Source organism: Mandrillus leucophaeus, unplaced genomic scaffold, assembly GCF_000951045.1.
Source record: "Mandrillus leucophaeus isolate KB7577 unplaced genomic scaffold, Mleu.le_1.0 Scaffold373, whole genome shotgun sequence".
NCBI classification, from domain to species: domain Eukaryota; kingdom Metazoa; phylum Chordata; class Mammalia; order Primates; family Cercopithecidae; genus Mandrillus; species Mandrillus leucophaeus.
The window spans coordinates 712,664-730,966 of NW_012103954.1; the positions used below are offsets into that span (position 1 = coordinate 712,664).

An 18,303-nucleotide genomic window follows, 5' to 3' on the forward strand; every position below is an offset into this window, starting at 1 on the left:
GCTGTGCTGTTAGTGGGTAGATGGGAGTGTTTCCGGGTCCGGTGCTGTGCTGTTAGTGGGTAGATGGGAGTATTTCCGGGTGGTCTCAGTGTCATTACTAATGACGTTGAGCACCTTCTTATGCTTGGTTACAGTCTGTATATTTTCTGTGGTGAAGTGTCTATTCAGTTTTTTTGTCTGTCTTTTTTATTAGCTTATTTGTCTTCTGAATACTGAATTTGTAAGACATTTGGGGGGTTTTTCTTTTTTAATTTTTCATTCTTTTTGAGACGAAGTCTCACTCTGTCGCCCAGGCTGGAGTACGATGGTGCGATCTCGGTCACTGCAACCTCCGCCTCCTGGGTTCAAGTGATTCTCTTGCCTCAGTCTCCTGAGTAGCTGGGATCACAGGTGCGTGCCACCACGCCTGGCTAATTTTTTGTATTTTTAGCGGAGATGGAGTTTCACCATGTTGGCCAGGGTGGTCTTGAACTTCTGACCTCAGGAAATCCACCTGCTTTGGCCTCCCAACGTGCTGGGATCACAGGCGTGAGCCACCGCACCCGGCCTCTTTATTTGTTTTTGAGAACAGAGTTTCACTCTGTTACCCAGACTGGAGTGCAGTGGCATAATCACAGATCACTGCAGCCTCAAACTCCTGGGCTCAGGCGATCCGCCCACCCTGGCCTCCACAGCAGCTGGGACTACAGTCAGACACCACCATGCCTGGCTAATTTTTTTTGTGTTTTGTAGGGATGGGAGTCTCACAGTGTTGTCCAGACTGGTCACAAACTCCTGGGCTCAAGCGGAGATGTTCCCGCTTCAGCTTCCCCAAGTGCTGGGATTACAGTTGCAAGCCACTGTGCCCAGCCTCTTTTTCTTATATATGGCCATGTAGTTGTTCAGCAGTTGTGCAGTTGTTTAGTCTTTGTTAAAAAGATTATTATTTACCCTAACTTACTAGCTTAGGAACTTTCCAGAAACTCAGTTGCCCATATGTATGGGTCTATTTCTTGAATTCCTTCTGTTCCATTGTTCTATATGTCTGTTTTTATGCCAGTATCACATTGTCTTTATTATTGGTGCTTTATTAATAAATCTTTTTGTTTTTTCTTGAGGCAGGGTCTCACTTTGTCACCCAGGCTGGAGTGCAGTGGTGCAGTCATGGCTCACTGCAGCCTTGACCTCTTGGGCTCAAGCAGTCCTCCCGCCTCAGCCTCCCAAGTGGCTGGGACTAGAGGTGCATGCCACCACACCCAGCTCATTTTTGTGTTTTGGGTATGTGTGTATGTGTGCGTCAGCCTCCCAAGTGTCTGGGACTACAGGTGCATGCCACCACACCCAGCTAATTTTTGTGTTTTGGAGGGGGGTGTGTGTGTGTGTGTATTTGTGTATGTAAAGACGGGGTTTCACCACATTGCCCAGGCTGGTCTCGAACTCCTGGACTCAAGCCACCCACCCACCTCGGCCTCCCAAAGTGCTGGGATTACATACATGAGCCATCGTGCCTGGCCTGTCTTCTCTTTCTTCCTAATAAGTCTTACAAGATGTTTATTGATTTTATTTTCTCAAAGAAGCAATTTTTTGTTTAATTGTCATTATTGCTTTTCTTTTACTATTTCATTGACTTCTACTACGATCATTATTATTTCAGTCCCACTTTGGGTCTTGTTTGCTTCTGTTTTTCCAGTTTCTTAAAGAAGCAGCCTGAGACATTTCTGTTTTTATCATGTAGGCATTTACTCCAAGAAATTTCACTTTGAATTCTGCTTTAGCTACATCTCACAAATTTTGACTTGTGGTTTTGTTTTCTCTTCTTTTGATGTCTCCTTTTGATTATTATTATTTCCTTAATTTCCCTTTCAATTTTTTCCTTTGACCCATGTATGGGTTATTTTGGTGTGTTACTTAGTTTCCATATGTTTCAGGGTTTTTTTTTTTAATCTTTCTATTATTGATTCCAATTTCATTCCATAGTGATGAGAATACGTACTTTGTATGACATGAGCCCTTTTATGTTTGAGACCAGCTTTATGGCCCAGAGCACTGCCTGTGCTAGGACACACTCCACATGCACCTGTAGGCTGTGTGCCTTTCTGGTGTTGGCGAGTGTCTCATGAATGTCAGTAGGTCAGGGTGGTTGGTGGCGTTGCTCAGGTCCTCTGGGACCTTACTAATTCTCAGACTACTTCTTGTATCAGGTATGAAGAGCGTGGTGTTTAAATCTCTGAATTTATATTTTTTCCTCAGCCTCTGTTTTTGTTTCTTGTATCTTGAACCTCTCTTGATAGGTGTGTGTGAACAGCTGGGCCTAGGAGACCTGGTCATTCTGGGCTTGCCTGGCCCTGTCTCATTATTCTGTGTTGGTCGTTTTATTAGGTTGGTGCAAAAGTAATTGCAGTTTTTGCCATTGAAACTGCAATTAATTTTGCAGCAACCTGATACTTTTTTACATTCTGTTTTGTACAAAAGGATTTGTGTTTTGTCTAGCTGGTTTTTCCTTCATAAAGTGCACTTATATATTCTCAAAATAATCTATGCTTACTGGACTTTGGATTTTAAAAATAGCTTTTAAAGTTCTACAAACATTGTCATAGTTATTTCATTTAAAATTGCTTTTGTGATTATAGTTTAGTTTAAAAAGAAACAAGCAATCAAGCTTTTAGGTTTTCCTGAGTAGCTATGGGTTAATTTCTCTGACCTTTTGTATAGCCTGAGAAACCTTCAGAGTTCTTACTCTATTTGATTAAATTATTTGCTATTACAGCCATCTAACAGGAATAATTCCTGTTACAGAAATAATGTGGAGGGTTATTATTCAGGAAAAAGAGGCTGGGCATGGTGGCTCACACCTGTAATCTCAGCACTTTGGGAGGCTGAGATGAGAGGATCACTGAGGCCAAGAGTTTGAGACCAGCCTGGACAACATAGTGAGATCCGCCTCTATTTTTTTTTTTAATAGGAAAATTACCTTGCATTTAAAGCAAATGCTATAAATTTTCTTTAATGTGGATTTTGAATAGAGAAGGTTTAAAAGGCACTTCGAAATGTATTGTCTCCATAAATGTCACAAGTAGAAACTTTATATATCATTATGAATGTGTATTGCCACCATTTTCCCAGGGGTTAAAAGACAGGTAGACTATTGCCTATTAACCCAGGGTTCTCCTAACCGATTGGTCATTATTGTCATTATTGCTTTTCTCATTTGTCATTATTACATCATTTCTTTCTGTGCTCATTGTGATCTATAATGAGGAAATAGCAGATCTTTTGCTTGTTAACAGTGTTTTGTGTCTTTCTCGGGAGAGATTTTGTACCATGTTAATCATTATGGAAACACTACTTAAGAGAATATGACTGAAATATGTTTGGATTTTTAAAAATATCTTTCTTAGAGACTAATATTGTCTGTGGACCTTTCTACGTTTGTTTGTTTTTGAAACAGTTTTGTCACCCAGGCTGGAGTGCAGTGGTGCGATCTCGGCTCACTGCAGCCTCCTCCTCCTGGGTTCAAGTGATTCTCATGCCTCAGCCTCCCAAGTAGCTGGGACTACAGGTGCGTGCTGCCACACCCGACTAATTTTTTGTATTTTTAGTACAGACGGGGTTTTGCCATGTTGGCCAGGCTGATCTCGAACCCCTGGCCTCAGGTGATCTGAGCCTCCCTAAGTGCTGAAATTACAGGTGTGAGCCACCCCACCTGGCTCCTTTCTATATTTTCTAAGTTCCTATCTCTGAGAACAAAAGGTCAGGAGCTTAGAAAACGTAGAAAGGTTCTGCAGACATGATCCTAGTTACGCCAGTGTTTCTACCCTGTGTTTTGCAGGTCAGAGACGAGCAGCACCAGTGTTCCCTGGGGAACCTGAAGGTCCCCCTCAGCCAGCTGCTCACCAGTGAGGACATGACCCTGAACCAGCGCTTCCAGCTCAGTAACTCGGGTCCAAACAGCACCATCAAGATGAAGATTGCCCTCTGGGTATCGTGTCGTCCTGCAGTGAACACCATAGGGGATGGGGAGGCCGGTGCTGGCAGGGATACCTTTGGGCCCCGGGCATGAGGCCGGTGAAGAAAGCTCTGTGTCGGCTGCAGCTCTGGGCCACAGGAGGGCGCCGGTGCAGGGAGGAGACACTGTTGCTGGGTATCAGAGGGCTCCGGGGAGAAGACAAAGGCTGGGACTTAGCCATAGAACAGGCCACATTTCCAGGTTGCCTGAGCAGGCCCACGGCTACTCACAGTACTTTCCTGTGAACCCAGCAACCTTACCGTTATCCTTTGGCCCGGAAAGTGTTACTGTTGGTATCAACAAGGTTTTCTCCTGAGTCTAACTTTTCAAAGGTTGTTCAGAAGAGAGAATTTAATAAAACTCCATGAGACAGTAGAACTTACAGGAAAAAAATACTTTTTGTCCAAAATAAACGGTGATTCATTTGTAAATAGCTAAGGAAATGTTGAAAGTAAAACTGGCAAACATATGGAGAAACACTAAAACTCATGAATCAAAGAAATGCAAATTAAAATGAAGAGCCAGCTTTTTTAGAAAATTAAAACAAATGACTTCTGTTGAGAGGGCAATGGGAACAGCCTCCTTGCCCCTGGCAGAGACTGGGGGTGTCGCACACCTCTCCAGAGGGAGCTGCGGCATCCTGGAGCCATTCATCTGAAGGCTCCTTGGCCTTTCTTCTAGAAACCTGATTCTTGTTTTGTGATACAAAGTGTGGGGAGACCAGGAACATAAAGATGTTCACTGCGGCGTTATTTCCTAAAACCAGAAAAAATCTTTAAGCTATCACAGTCACCCCAGAAGGGAGTGATTTACAAGGTGTAGACTCTGCTCAAGCCAGCCCAGGGACCACATAACTGGGAGACCGCAGGCCTTTTGGGTACCCCCTGCTCCTGTGCTCACACAGGAGCAACTGGGAGACCCCGGGTCCTGCGGGTACCCCTGTTCCTGCACTCATGCCAGGTTGTTTAGCGTGATCTTGCTGGATAGCAAGGGTTCTGGACTTTCTTCCTTCCTCTGGGGACGCTGGGTGGAAACCACCTTTATAGAATATGGAATTTGGTCTTCTGTTGAGGAAACGCGACTCTGGGCTCTTGAAGTAAAAACGTTTTCCCACAATTGCATAGAAATACGTGCAAACGGAAGAGACTAGAGGAATACACAGAAGTGCCTTGGGGGGCTCCTTGCCTGAGATGTGGCCTGGGGAAGCTGGAGGAGCTTCTGCCCAGGTTGTGTGGCATCAGAGGGTCAACTTCAGGGGGGTGGCCTGCCCTTCCACACCGTCCAGGCTTATCACTGCCACCACCCTGTTGCTGCCACCAAAGCCTGAAGGTGTGATGCCCCAGCTACTTAGCAGGCTGCGGCGGGAGGATCTCTTGAGGCCAGGAGCTTGGGGTGTAGTGCGCGATGGTCACACCTGTGGACAGCTATGGCACTCCGGCCTGTGCAGCTTAGCGAGTCTCCCCATCTCTAGGGGAAAAAGTGGTGTTTGTATCACAGAAGTGATATTTTGGTTACTTAAACTTTCCTTTAAAAAAAAAAGTTTGAGCTAAGTTTTAAAGAAATGTTTGCAGATAAAGACATCCCAAGCTGTTCCAGTATTAGGATGTTACCAGGGTCACCAAGTTTAGTGTTTGTGTTTGTGTCCACCTCTAGGTGCTCCATCTGGAAAAGCGAGAAAGGCCTCCCGACCACCAACACTCAGCTCAAGTCAAACGGCCCTCTGTGTCCAAAGAGGGGAGGAAAACATCCGTCAAATCTCATATGTCTGGGTCTCCAGGCCCTGGCGGCAGCAACACAGCTCCATCCACACCAGTCATTGGGGGCAGTGATAAGCCTGGTGTGGAAGAAAAGGCCCAGCCCCCTGAGGCCGGCCCTCAGGGGCTGCACGACCTGGGCAGAAGCTCCTCCAGCCTCCTGGCCTCCCCAGGCCACATCTCGGCCAAGGAGCCCACCCCTAGCATCGCCTCGGACATCTCGCTGCCCATCGCCACCCAGGAGCTGCGGCAACGGCTGAGGCAGCTGGAAAAGTAACTAAGTGCCGCCGTGTTGTTTCTCAGCAGCAGAGCACGCGCCGCCCACCCTGGGGGAGTGGGTTTAACGCAGCAGAGCAGGAGGCCGGCGTGCTTGGGGGAGGGAGGAGTCATTTTGCGTTAACTGAAAGCACTAAAGGTTGTGTTGCTGTTGTGCTCACTGCGTCTTGGACTTCGGAAATAAAACCTGCGGTTTTCTAGGATTTAGTCATTTAAATATTAAAACGTGATGGAGTAATAGGTTTCACAATAGGAAAGACAGGAGGCAGCGCCGGGACGCTGCTGTGTGCCTGGGCTCCCGCCAGGAAGACAGACGCAGAACTGGCCCGCGGGCCTCACTGTGGCCCGGAGAAGCCCTGGCTTCCCCGTTGTGCGAAGACAGAACCTGCTCTTCTCACGCAGTCAGATCCCATCGCTGCCGCCCAGTCTCTTGGGTTTGTGTTTGGATGTCTGTGTTGGCTCCTTATTTAAGCCCCGTGACACATAGGTGTGTTAAGGGTTTCTTTAGATAAGGAGGAAAAAGTCATCTGTAGCTATGACAAGCTTCAGATGTTAACCTTGGTGGAAGAAACAAAATTAACCCTTGAAATAGTTCTCCCTATGTGGAGTTATAAGAGGTGTGTCGAGTGATAAGAAAATAGTAAAAGAAATGGAGGCAAAGGTGGAAGCATGTTTGCTTCTGAGCTGTTAGAAAAAGCACACGCAGACTGTGGGGCTTGCACAGCCACCCTCCTCTGAGCCACACTCACTTTTTTCTTTCATGCTTTCTCACATCCACTATTTTGGAAAGAAGAAAACATTCCTTCTCTCTTGCTCCAGAAGGAAATAGAATTTTAAACAAGGAACGACTTTTTCTCAGGAGCTCAATTTGGGAAGTAGAAATGATCTTAGGGGCCACTGAACAAGACAGGTTGTCATTTTGGGGGTCTGTGTTCCATCCTTGAGCAGAGAGAAATGGAAGGAAGGGCACTGCAGTCTCAGATGGGAAGAGAGCACGTGACTTGCATGAGGCTTTGAGATGGGACACGCAGATTCGGGTAGGATAGGCTAGAAACTGCTTAACAAGGACCACAGAGGTGATGCTTGTACTAAGGACACTGTGTGGTTTCAACCTCGGGTGCTCACTTGGTGAATCATAAGATCTGCACGTTTAGAAAGGAGACTATTCCTTAGCGGGTTGCAGCCTGCAGGCCGGCCAGCCTGACAGGCTGGGAAGTGCAGCCTCTCTCTGAGTCCGGAAGCATCTCCAAGGAGGAAGGGTAGGGCAGGAGCTTTGTGTGGAGCGCATGTCCTCAGCAGGTTCCAGGAGGAGCTGGGAATGCCACAGAGTGCCCAGCCTCTCTAGAGCAGCCAACAGCAGTCTGTGGTCAGGGTCAGCCATCAGGAGGAAGTTCTGAAGTCAGCTGCTCGTCAGTCAAAGCTGCAGTTAGCGCCAGTGAAGCAGCGGTCAGTGAGTCGGCCTCTGGATCAGGACAGGCTGTGATTGCTTGAACACTGCTGCTCTTGAGGCCAGTGCTTGTTTAGCTGCTGGAGAAGGAGACACCTGGTGGCTGGTAGAACCCAGTTGATTCTGTAAGTGTTGGGTGTGAGGCTTACCCTTGCCTGGCATGGCCCTGGGTCTTCTTTGTAGCTTGGTGTCTTATTGCCACAAAGAGTCTGTTCCTTCAGCCTTGCGATCTCTGTTGTAGCATTAATGCCAGTCAGTGGTTGCATCTGAACTGCGAAGGGAGTGGGTATAAATAACGTCCCGTCTTGTTGTGGTCAGGAACTCAGTGTTTAAGGTTTCTCTGGGGTCCCCTGGGTCCACTCATGTGGGAGTGGGGTGGGGGCTTAGGATTTTATTTTTAGTTCTCAGGACCCTAACTAAAAAACTGTCAGTTGGCTGGATGCTATGGCTCACGCCTGGGAGGCCGAAGCAGCTGGATCACCTGAGGTCAGGAATTCAAGACCAGCCTGGCCAACATGGTGAAACCCTGTTTCTACTAAAATTACAAAACATTAGCTGGGCTTGGTGGCAGGCGCCCGTAATCCCAGCTACTCGGGAGGCTGAGGCAGGAGAATTGCTTGAACCCAGGAGGTGGAGATTAGTGAGCCGAGATTACACCACTGTGCTCCAGCCTGGGCAACAAGAGTAAAACTCTGTCTCAAAAAAAAAAACACAACTGTCAGTTTTGAATAATTAATTTATATTGAGCCCTCAAGTAAAATATTCATCTGTTTGACTTGTACCCAGAAGTTTCAAATTACATATAAGTTCATGGGTAATTTGACTTCTTTTTGTCTAAATGAATGGAAATTATCTTATTGTGTACAGTAGACCAATGAGTCACAACGTTCTCCAGTCTCAGGCAAGCTGGTGACTTTCTGCTCTTTTCCCACAGTGGGACGACCCTGGGACAGTCTCCACTGGGGCAGATCCAGCTGACCATCCGGCACAGCTCACAGAGAAACAAGCTCATCGTGGTCGTGCATGCCTGCAGGTGGGGGCTGGGGTCGCCATGCGCCTGCTGCGTTGCTGCTGAGTGTGGATGCTGGATAGGATGATGCAGATACCCCCCTCTAGGATTACCAAACATCCATTTATGTTTCGTTTAGAAAGGACAAAGCAATTAAACCCCCACAGACGGTGCTTATAAAGGGTGTCAGCACTGCCTGTGTCACATGACGTTTTGGTTCCTGAAGTACAATGGTCCCCTAAGATCATACCATATTTTTAATGTACATTTTATGCATTTAAATAGATACGGTTTGGTGCAGTGGCTCACGCCTGTAATCCCAGCACTTTGGGAGTCTGAGGCAGGCGGATCACCTGAGGTCTGGAGTTCGAGACCAGCCTGACCAAAATGGAAAAACCCTGTCTCTACTAAAAATACAAAATTAGCCGGGTGTGGTGGCGCATGCCTGTAATCCCAGCTACTAGGGAGGCTGATGCAGAATTACTTGAACCCAGGAGGCGGAAGTTGCTATGAGCCAAGATTGTGCCATTGCACTCCAGCCTGGGCAACAAGAGCGAAACTCTGTCTCAAAAAGAAAAATAAATATGTCACAATTGCCTGAGTATTCAGCACAGTAGCATACTGTACAAATGTGTAGCCTAGATCAGGAGGAATGTGTGTGTGTGTGTGTGTGTGTGTGTGCACGCGCGTGTGTGTGTGTAGACAGAGTTTCACTTTGTCCCCCAGGCTGGAGTGCAGTGGCACGATCTCATCTTACTGCAACTTCCGCTTCCTCGGTTCAAGCAATTCTCCTGCCTCAGCCACCCGGGTAGTTGGGATTACAGGCGTGCACCACCTCGTCCGGCTAACTTGTATTTTTAGTAGACACTGGGTCTCACCATGTTGGCCAGGCCTCCCGAGTAGCTGGGACTATAGGTGGAGGCCACCAGGCCTGGCTAATTTTTAATTTTTTTGTGGAGATGCTGATCTCTAATTCCTGGCCTCCCACAAAGCACTGGAATTATAGACATGAGCCACCATGACTGGCCTCATCAGGAAAAATTTATTTTAACTTGTTCGTTATATTATTTTAATAAGTATAAAGTCAGGTGACTTGCTTTAATTGCGTTTGGTTAGCAATGATACTGTGGGCTTATGAACTATTTTCCTTTTATTGCCGTTTTCTCTGTCCCGTTTGGTTTAAAATATGATATAAAAATTTGGAGCTTATAAGTAGCTGTTGGAAACATAGGAAAATAAAATTAGCACCATTTAGAAAGATGATATAACTGTAGAGTTCAATACATCACTCTTGAGAAGTTCGTATATTCTTGCCACTAAGATAATGACCGTGGCGGATACTGTTTGAGAGGAGTCTAGCAAAACAATCCCTACTAGACTTTGGGGTCAGTCAGCAAGCGAAGAATGTGGGGGCCCGTGCAGCTGGGCACTTGACCGCGTTTGGCAAAGGAGCAGCCCCCATCTGGAGGAGTAGGCATTGTAGGGTGGAGGCAAGCAGCCCAGGCAGGTCTGTGGGTGTCTCCTGGGGGCCTGGCTTGCTTGGCTGTGAGAGAGAGAATAGCAGAAGCATTGTGGAACAACAGCCATCACTCTGTTACAAGCAGAGACCAAGGACTTAGAACGTCCTGCAAACTCTGGGCTCAAGAAATGAAGGCCGAAGTCACCGCTGAGAAAGCCACTAAGAAAGGAGTTTGGGAGACGCCACCAGGCAGCCATCAGGGGAGGCAAAAGCGCCTCGCACATTCTGTTCCTTGTTATTTCTCAGTTTTTAGATAAACACGAAATCAAAGCTTGATAAAGCACATCTGAATGTGCTGCTAATTCTCTTTTTCTTGATCCTAATACCTTGTCTTCTCTGGTTTGTGTTGTAAGAAACCTCATTGCCTTCTCTGAAGACGGCTCTGACCCCTACGTCCGCATGTATTTATTACCAGACAAGAGGCGGTCAGGAAGGAGGAAAACACACGTGTCAAAGAAAACGTTAAATCCTGTGTTTGATCAGAGGTACGATATTTTATCCAGCCGCGGATAGACTGCCTGGTTGAAGTGGCAGATTAAGAAGGCCCTAAATGGTGCCTTTGAATGGCCGAAGCACAGAAATCAGCTGTTGAGAAGTTCAGTCAGAAACCAAATTTCAGCAAACATACATCTCAAAACAAATAAGCATTTTGGCCTTTACGTAGAAGCTCTAAATATAGTAAATTCAAGTTATAACCCTGTGGACACGGAGACTAGTGGTTAAATAAACATCAAGTTATTGATGGCCCTGAAGAAGTCAATTTTGGGGGTTCTATCTGTTGACATTTTGGGGGTTATATCTGTTGACACTTTGAGGGTTATGTCTGTTTACATTTTGGGGATTGTATCTTGACATTTTGGGGGTTCTGTCTGTTGACATTTTGGGGGTTCTGACATTTTGGGGGTTCTGTCTGTTGACACTTAACTATGTTATCAATTAAAACTGAAAATTTAAGGATACATCTATTTTTAGTTTTGTTTTAAAATAACATAAGCCCCAAAAATCTTAAAGTATGACATATTGAAAAAACAACTGTATTTCCAAAAATAAAAAACATATTAATGAAAAGAATAATATTATTCTGCATTTTTGCTCATCTCTTTAGTGGTCTGGCTTGAGAGGCCAGAGTCTGCTTCTGTGGTCAGGGTGATTTGGCAATGTCCTTAGAGGGTCTCAAGAGACCCCCCCAGGGGTCATTGGCCCCCACTTAAAGAGCCGCCAATCTGTACCAATTTGGTATCTTACATAATTGTCCCCTGGTGCTTCGAAACCCACCCGTGTTTTGGGAAATGATAATAATACAGTTATTATTATGTATGGTGTCGCTATCTGCTAATTCAGTTTACGTTGCATCTTTAAACATCCTCCACATTCATTGTACTTTCATACAAGTAGCTTTATGTAAAACACACATCAGAAACTGGCAGGCCTGCATCAGCCCCTGATGAGGTTGTGCAGAGTGCTCCTATCCATCCGAAGCATTTAAGCATCTGGGGACTCCACTTGCCCATCTGGGTTTCCAGCACTGTAGCCTGGGGCAGGCACCCGCCAGCCCCCAGGAGAGACGCCCTGCAGGCTACTGAGTGCAGCGTCTGGGTGAGCATCACGAGGGCTTTGGAGGCCTTGTCCCTCCTGCGAAGCTGCAGGCGCGTACTTTTTTTATTGGAGAGAGTGGGAATAGGGCCTGAAGACTGAACGGGTGGCTGGAAAGCCTGAGTGAGTGGGCTGTTCTGGAATTGCTGTTTTGTCAACACTATCCCATATTTTAACCCCCAGGAAGAGTCAGACATGTTCAGAGATGCTCCTCACCCAGAGTGAGCCAGGGACCGTGGGACCCAGACATCTGTGGGTGCCAGAGCCTTTTTTTATGTGTGGGAAACAAAAAAAATGTTGGTTTTTGAGTCTTCCTGAAATGCCAGATGAAAACATTAGGTAGAAGAACTCAGTTTTGTAATAAAAAACAAACATGACATTTGGAATGATCTCATGAGCAGAAATGCCATTTTTAGTTATGAGAAAATACAACAGAATGATGGATAAAGTTAAGTAAGGCTCTCGTTTCCTGTTTCAGCTTTGATTTCAGTGTTTCGTTACCAGAGGTGCAGAGGAGAACACTCGACGTCGCCGTGAAGAACAGCGGCGGTTTCCTGTCCAAAGACAAAGGGCTCCTTGGCAAAGTAAGTGCCAAACAAATCCCCGATCAGTTCCTGCGATTTGTAAAATTGAACATTTACCTGCAGTGCAGTGTTGAGACCATATCTGTGCAAGCGGAAAGGGTGAACTTACGAGGTCAGTGCTTGTTTATAAATCGTGGGCTATAAAGACAGTCAATAAAACATCTGTGCTTTCTGAAAATATTTTAAGTTATTTTAATTGTTTTTACAGATTCAGATTATTGATTCATTAACTGTACTAATACCATGAACTTCTAGTTGAAGATTTTTTTTTAAGTCTTCAAATTTTTGTTCAAGTATCACATTGAAGGAAAAGAATCTCTTACAATTCCATCTCCTCAACTGACGGCTCTGCCCTTTTTCTGAAATTCATTGGCTTTATTTATCTGAATTTCTTCTAGTCTTTGTCCATATTCACATTTAACTTTGGCATGTGGGTGTGTTATTTAAGAATGAAAGAGTTCAGTTAGGGAGGAGGAGATTTGAGTCACAGGCATCATTTCGTCAGCTGTGCTGCCATGGAGGGCACATGAGCCAACGCTCCTGTGAGTCGTCTCCGCTGATATTCTGTCATAGCTGAATTTTAAGACTGCTGGTTGCATGAAGGATTTCTTAGAGGTACTCAGCCATGTAGCTTACAGGTGCTCACAGGGGTAGAAAAGATTGAAAAAACAAGAGCCTTCAAAATAGGAGAGTCCATATTCCTAGACGAAGACAGAAGATGAGAGAGCTGAGAAGAAGTGGTAAAAGATCTAAAAGACATCGCCTTAGCCTACTTTATGTATTTGTGTATTTATTTAGAGATAGGGTCTCTAGAAGCACAGGCTGAAGTCCAATGGCATGATCATGGCTCATTGCAGCTTCGAATCCTGGGCTCAAGCAATCCCGGTCTCAGCCTCCCGAGTTGCTGGGACCAAGGCGCATGTCAGCACACCCCGATAAATTTTTTTTTATTTTTAGTAGAGACAAGGTTTCACTATCTTGCCCAGGCTGGTCTCAAACTCTTGGGCTTAAGCAGTCCTCCCGTCTTGGCCTCCCAAAGTGGCTGGATTATAGGCGGGAGCCAGTGCCCCCAGCCCAGCCTACTTTAACTACTTTTTTTTTTTAAAACCCACAGGTATTGGTTGCTCTGGCATCTGAAGAACTTGCCAAAGGCTGGACCCAGTGGTGAGTGTCCCTGCTACAGACAGAGAACCCCAGCGTGTAGCTAAAAACGCTTTCCCCGCCCAGTGGGTAGTGTCCCCCACAGACAGTGGTGGAACCCGACACGTATCTGATAGGCTTTTCATACTTGGTCCTGTGTCCGTCACCACCTTCCTGTCACTGTCTTTCTCAGGTATGACCTCACGGAAGACGGGACGAGGCCTCAGGTGATGACATAGCCACACCAGGCAGGACGGGTCCTCTTCAGCATAGCTCCTCAACCTCTGCCCGGAACACCCCCTCTCACAGACGTACCAATGTTATTTTTATAATTTCATGTATTTAGTTATACATACCTTAGTAGTTTTATAAAGTTGTTGACATTTTAGGCAAATTTGGCCAATATTATCATTAAATTTTATATGTTGGATTTCCTCTAGGGTTTCGCCAGTTCCTACAACGTGCAATAGGGTGGTGGTAGCTCTTGTGTCTGTGGACTCTGCTCAGCTGTGTCCGTAGGGGCCGGATGTGTCTGTGCTTTACTATGGCCTTGTTTATATATCACTGAGGTATACTATGCTATGTAAATAGACTCTATATTTTTTATAATCTTTACATGCTGGTTTAAATTCAGAAGGAATAGATCAAGGAAATATATATATTTTCTTCTAAAACTTATTAAATTCTTGTGACAAATAATCATTTTCATCTTTGCGGCAAAAAGTTCTCAGTGACCTATTTTGTGGTGTTTCTTTTTAAAAAGAAAAGCTGAAAGATTATTAAATGTTAGTATGTTTCTGCCCGTTATGAATGATGAAATAAAGTATTCAAAATATTAACATTTTCATAAATATAAGGATGTATTACTGAGAAGTTGAAGGGCTTATGAAGAAAAATGTTTTATAACTGAGTAATATAAGATATTAAGAGAATTATGGTTCATAAATCATATACTAATCTGAAATTTCTTATATAAAAATGAAATCTTATGTTTATTTTAATTGCTGTTGTAACTTACTCATGAAACAGTATACAGACACCTTGTACTTTTCCTAGACTATAAGAACAGACTTTCCATGTTAGCAATTAAGCTATTGTCAAATAGTCAGTCATGAGCGGTTAATTTTCAATGTTTTCCCAGCCTATAAAAAAAGGAAGGTGCACGCTGCCCTTTTAAAGGTTGTGAGGTAAATTGGGATGAGTAGACAGGATATTGCATTAAAAATTGGAAGCTCGATCTCGTTATAGTCAGGAGCAGCCAGCGTGACCTCACACATAGGATGGGGGACGTGTGAGCCAATGTGCACTGGCCACCACCAGGGTTGGGGGCGCCACAGCTGCAAGTCCAGCCCCCGCTGTTCTCAGCAGCCACTTCCCAGGCTGCCTCACTTTATGCCGTGACTAACCTTAATATTGGGATATTGTTATGCAATTTTTATTCTATTTAGACTATTAAAAGCATTTTTATGTACTTAAGAGTCCCCCAGACCTCCTGTGAGGTGAGGCTCTGTTGCAGTGTCTGTAAAGAAAGGATGCACATATGTAGACGATTAAGTGTATATTATAAGCTGTATACTGAAAATGGCTTCCATAGCCATGAGAACATCTTAAAACTATGTATAAATATATTAAGGAAAATAGAGCTTTGTAATTTAAATTGGAGCTCTTAGCTTGTTTAATGGAACTGCACAACTTGTGGGTAACTCACATGACCAAACAAACCGAAGTGCCTGTGACGGAGGCCGGTGGCCAGTGGCTGTCTGCCCACCCTCCCTTCTAGCAGATTTAGATTTTGCTTCCATTTGTAACCTACTCTTGGCGGGTGGCTGTCTCCCCACCCTCCCTTCTAACAGATTTTAATTTTGTTTCCATTTATAATTTCCACTTTGAACCATGGGTTTACTTAGAATGAGTCTGTAGCTTCACAGCATATTTCATGTAATCATAAAGACCAGTATAGTCTGTCTCCTACTGAATGACATTTGACTGTAAAGCCTCTTGATAAACCATTTCCAATGTTAGTATATAGGATTCTTTGGGAAGCATATCAGTACCTTTATAGACACATATGTACGTGTATGCACACAAAACATTTATGGTATTTATGGAAGACAAATAATAACATTAAATCTAGTTGCTTTCCCATAGTATGAGATTTGTTGAAGGTTTTTTACAAATCAGGTCTATTGAAAGTCTTCTGTCATAATCTATAAAGAAGAAGCACTCATTGAAATTGTAGCATGCCAGTAATTTTTACCAACATCCCATCCATCTGAGTTCTGCAGTCCTGTGTGTAACCCGCTCTGTGTGTATTTTGCTTAATGGAAGGCTTTATTTAAGCACTTAGGCAGAGTAGACACAATTAAAGGTACAAGCCCAGAGGAAGGTTAAGCAGCACCATGCCTGCCCTGAGGCAGTGGAGTCGGAAACGCTGTCTCCAGGGCCTTGAGTGCCTGGAGGTTCGTGGCCTCCAGTAGCCGGCTCCTTTCTCTTTGAAAGAAATGAAGGAAGGAAAGGGGGTGATTCTGAGGCACTGAAGTACCTCCCAGACGTGGAGGGGAGAAGCCACCCTCGAGGCCACACTCAGCACTCCAGGATCCCAGCGATGTCAGACACTCTTGAGTTCTCAGAATGTTAATTTTCAGTTTTAAATAATTAGTTTAAGAAAAGGGAATTTTAACTTTTCTACCTTGAGTCAAGCCAATGAAGGGAAAATGAATTAACTTAGTAAATTTGAAGTGCAGCTCTGTTAGCTCGTACATGTGGGTTCTTATCCTGATCCTGTGCCTTAAAGTAGGAAGGTGTTTCCAAGTTCAGATTAAAACAGAAGCAGCTGACTGGGCCTGGTGGCTCACACCTGTAATCCCAGCACTTTGGGAGGCCAAGGTGGGCGGATCACCTGAGGTCAGGAGTTCAAGACCAGCCTGGCCAACATGGTGAAACCCTGTCTTTACTAAAAATACAAAAATTAGCCAGGCATGGTGGTGGAGTGCACGTCTGTAATCCCAGCTACTACTCAGGAGGCTGAGGCAGGAGAATCACTTGAACCCAGGAGGTGGAGGTTGCAGTGAGCTGAAATCGCGCCACTGTACTCCAGCCTGGGCGACACAGTGAGACTCCATCTCAAAAAATAAATAAAATAGAAGCAGCCTTGTAACTGTATTTACCATGATAGTATATTCTGCACGGTAAAAATTCCTTTTACAGACATTCTTTATCAAGAGGTCGGCCCTTCTTTTTCAGGCACTTAAGCCAAATGCAGACCTGTGTGTAGCTGTGTGTTTTCTTCTGTGTTTGCCGCATTTATTCCACCTCCAGCTGGACCCCCCACTGCAAATAGAGAACAACGGTGGGGGGTGCAGGTTAAAAAGTAGAGAATGTCCTTTCTGTTCAACTAATTTCACGTGACAGTGCATGTATTTATTCAATAAAACTTTTACATTAGCTCACTCGTGATTTGTTTTTTCTGTGTCTTTTGAAGGGAGGTGTTCAGTGTGCAGTCAGATAATTTGAAAGGAGACGTCATGCACTGTTTTCATTTGCTGTCTCCACTCGCATTTTCCGAGCAGCTACATCAGAGCAGCTGACATCCTTCCTGTTGCTCCCAGCTCAGTGTGACTCTCCTCTGCCCAGCACATTATACTCTGCATGTCGAAAACAGCTCTTCTAAAGGATAATCGTGTGTAGGAAAAATAGACTTGAAATGTGTTTTTAACCAGGGCGCTGAGAAGTGCAGCGGGGGCTGCCGAGACGCCTGAACGTTGGAACACGCTGAGGGTGATACTGGAGTGTCCCTTCCTGTTGCGTTCGTTACTGGTGGTCGGGGTCGACTTGAGTGGAGCCCTTGTGCTTTTCCTTGTAGCCACTCGGCATTTAACACCGTGCACTTCCTTTCTCCTTGATTGTGGGCCATCCTTCCTTGGCCTCTGTAGCGCCTTCCTCTGTATTTTCCTTGCACGTTACTCGCCATTTCCCAAGGTTTCACTGTTTTCTCCTCCAACCAGACTCAATATTGGCATAATGTGGGTTTTGGTTCTGATCACTTTTTATTTTTATGTGGTGTTCTTAATACCATCAATACCCTGGTTTCCAGATGTATGTCACTGATACAGATGTTCTCTGAGCTCAGGACCAGTTCATCCCACTGCACCCCCGTCCTGTGCGTCACATGGAGACCTCAAGGCACACCCTTCGTCCGTCTGTCTGTCCATCATCTGTCTTGGTGCTGGAGCTGAGACCCGGACAGCACCAGCCACCTCCCACTGCCTCAGCCCACGTGCAGACACCAAGTCCTTGAGCCCTAACTGGAGAATGTGTCCACCTCAACTCTGTCCCCTCAGTCCAAGCCACCGTCCCTCTCCATTTCTCAGTCTTTCTCCCCTACCTGCCCCATTTTCCATGCAACAGCCAGGGGATCTTTCAGACACATCACACTCAGCTGTGTGCCGCTGCTCAAGACCAAGAGCATTTCCTGGCTCCCAAGGCTGAGTTTCTTCTTCCACTGGGACCCCTCTCCACCGTACCTTGACCAATGCCACAGACGGCCCCGCCCACTCCCACGCAACAGCCCACAGACGGCCCCGCCCACTCCCACTCAACACCCCCAGGCATGCTCCTCCCGGCAAGTACCTCCACACCTGCTCCAGCACCTCCACACTTGCCTCTCCCCCCAGCACATCCACATTTGCTCCTCCCCCCAACACCTCCACGCTTGCTCTAACCCCTGTACCTCCACACTTATTCCCCACTCCAGCACCTCCACATCTGTTCCTCCTCCCCCCAGCACCTCCACACCTGCTCCCCGCTGCACCCCTCTGCACATCCACACTTGCTCCCCACTCCAGCACCCCCACACTTGCTCCTCCTCCCCCAGCACCTCCACACCTGTTCCTCCCCCTAGCACCCCCACACCTGCTCCTCCCCTAGCACCTCCACACCTGATCCTCCCCCCAGCACCCCACACCTGCTCCTCCCCCAGCACCTCCACACCTGCTCC

General features: G+C 45.8%; 1 protein-coding gene across 1 annotated transcript in view; it reads left to right on the top strand.

The window, feature by feature from the left end:
- ESYT2 (extended synaptotagmin-like protein 2) overlaps positions 1 to 16,756 on the top strand; it is a 105,471-nt gene extending 88,715 nt beyond the window's left edge. Inside the window, exons 17-23 of the mRNA XM_011990191.1 lie at positions 3,809 to 3,958; positions 5,639 to 6,012; positions 8,397 to 8,495; positions 10,344 to 10,475; positions 12,062 to 12,167; positions 13,282 to 13,331; positions 13,501 to 16,756. Coding sequence (XP_011845581.1) covers positions 3,809 to 3,958; positions 5,639 to 6,012; positions 8,397 to 8,495; positions 10,344 to 10,475; positions 12,062 to 12,167; positions 13,282 to 13,331; positions 13,501 to 13,546 — 957 coding nt within the window. The 3' untranslated portion in view covers positions 13,547 to 16,756. The remainder of the gene's footprint in view (positions 1 to 3,808; positions 3,959 to 5,638; positions 6,013 to 8,396; positions 8,496 to 10,343; positions 10,476 to 12,061; positions 12,168 to 13,281; positions 13,332 to 13,500) is intronic.
- The last annotated feature ends 1,547 nt before the right edge of the window (positions 16,757 to 18,303 follow it).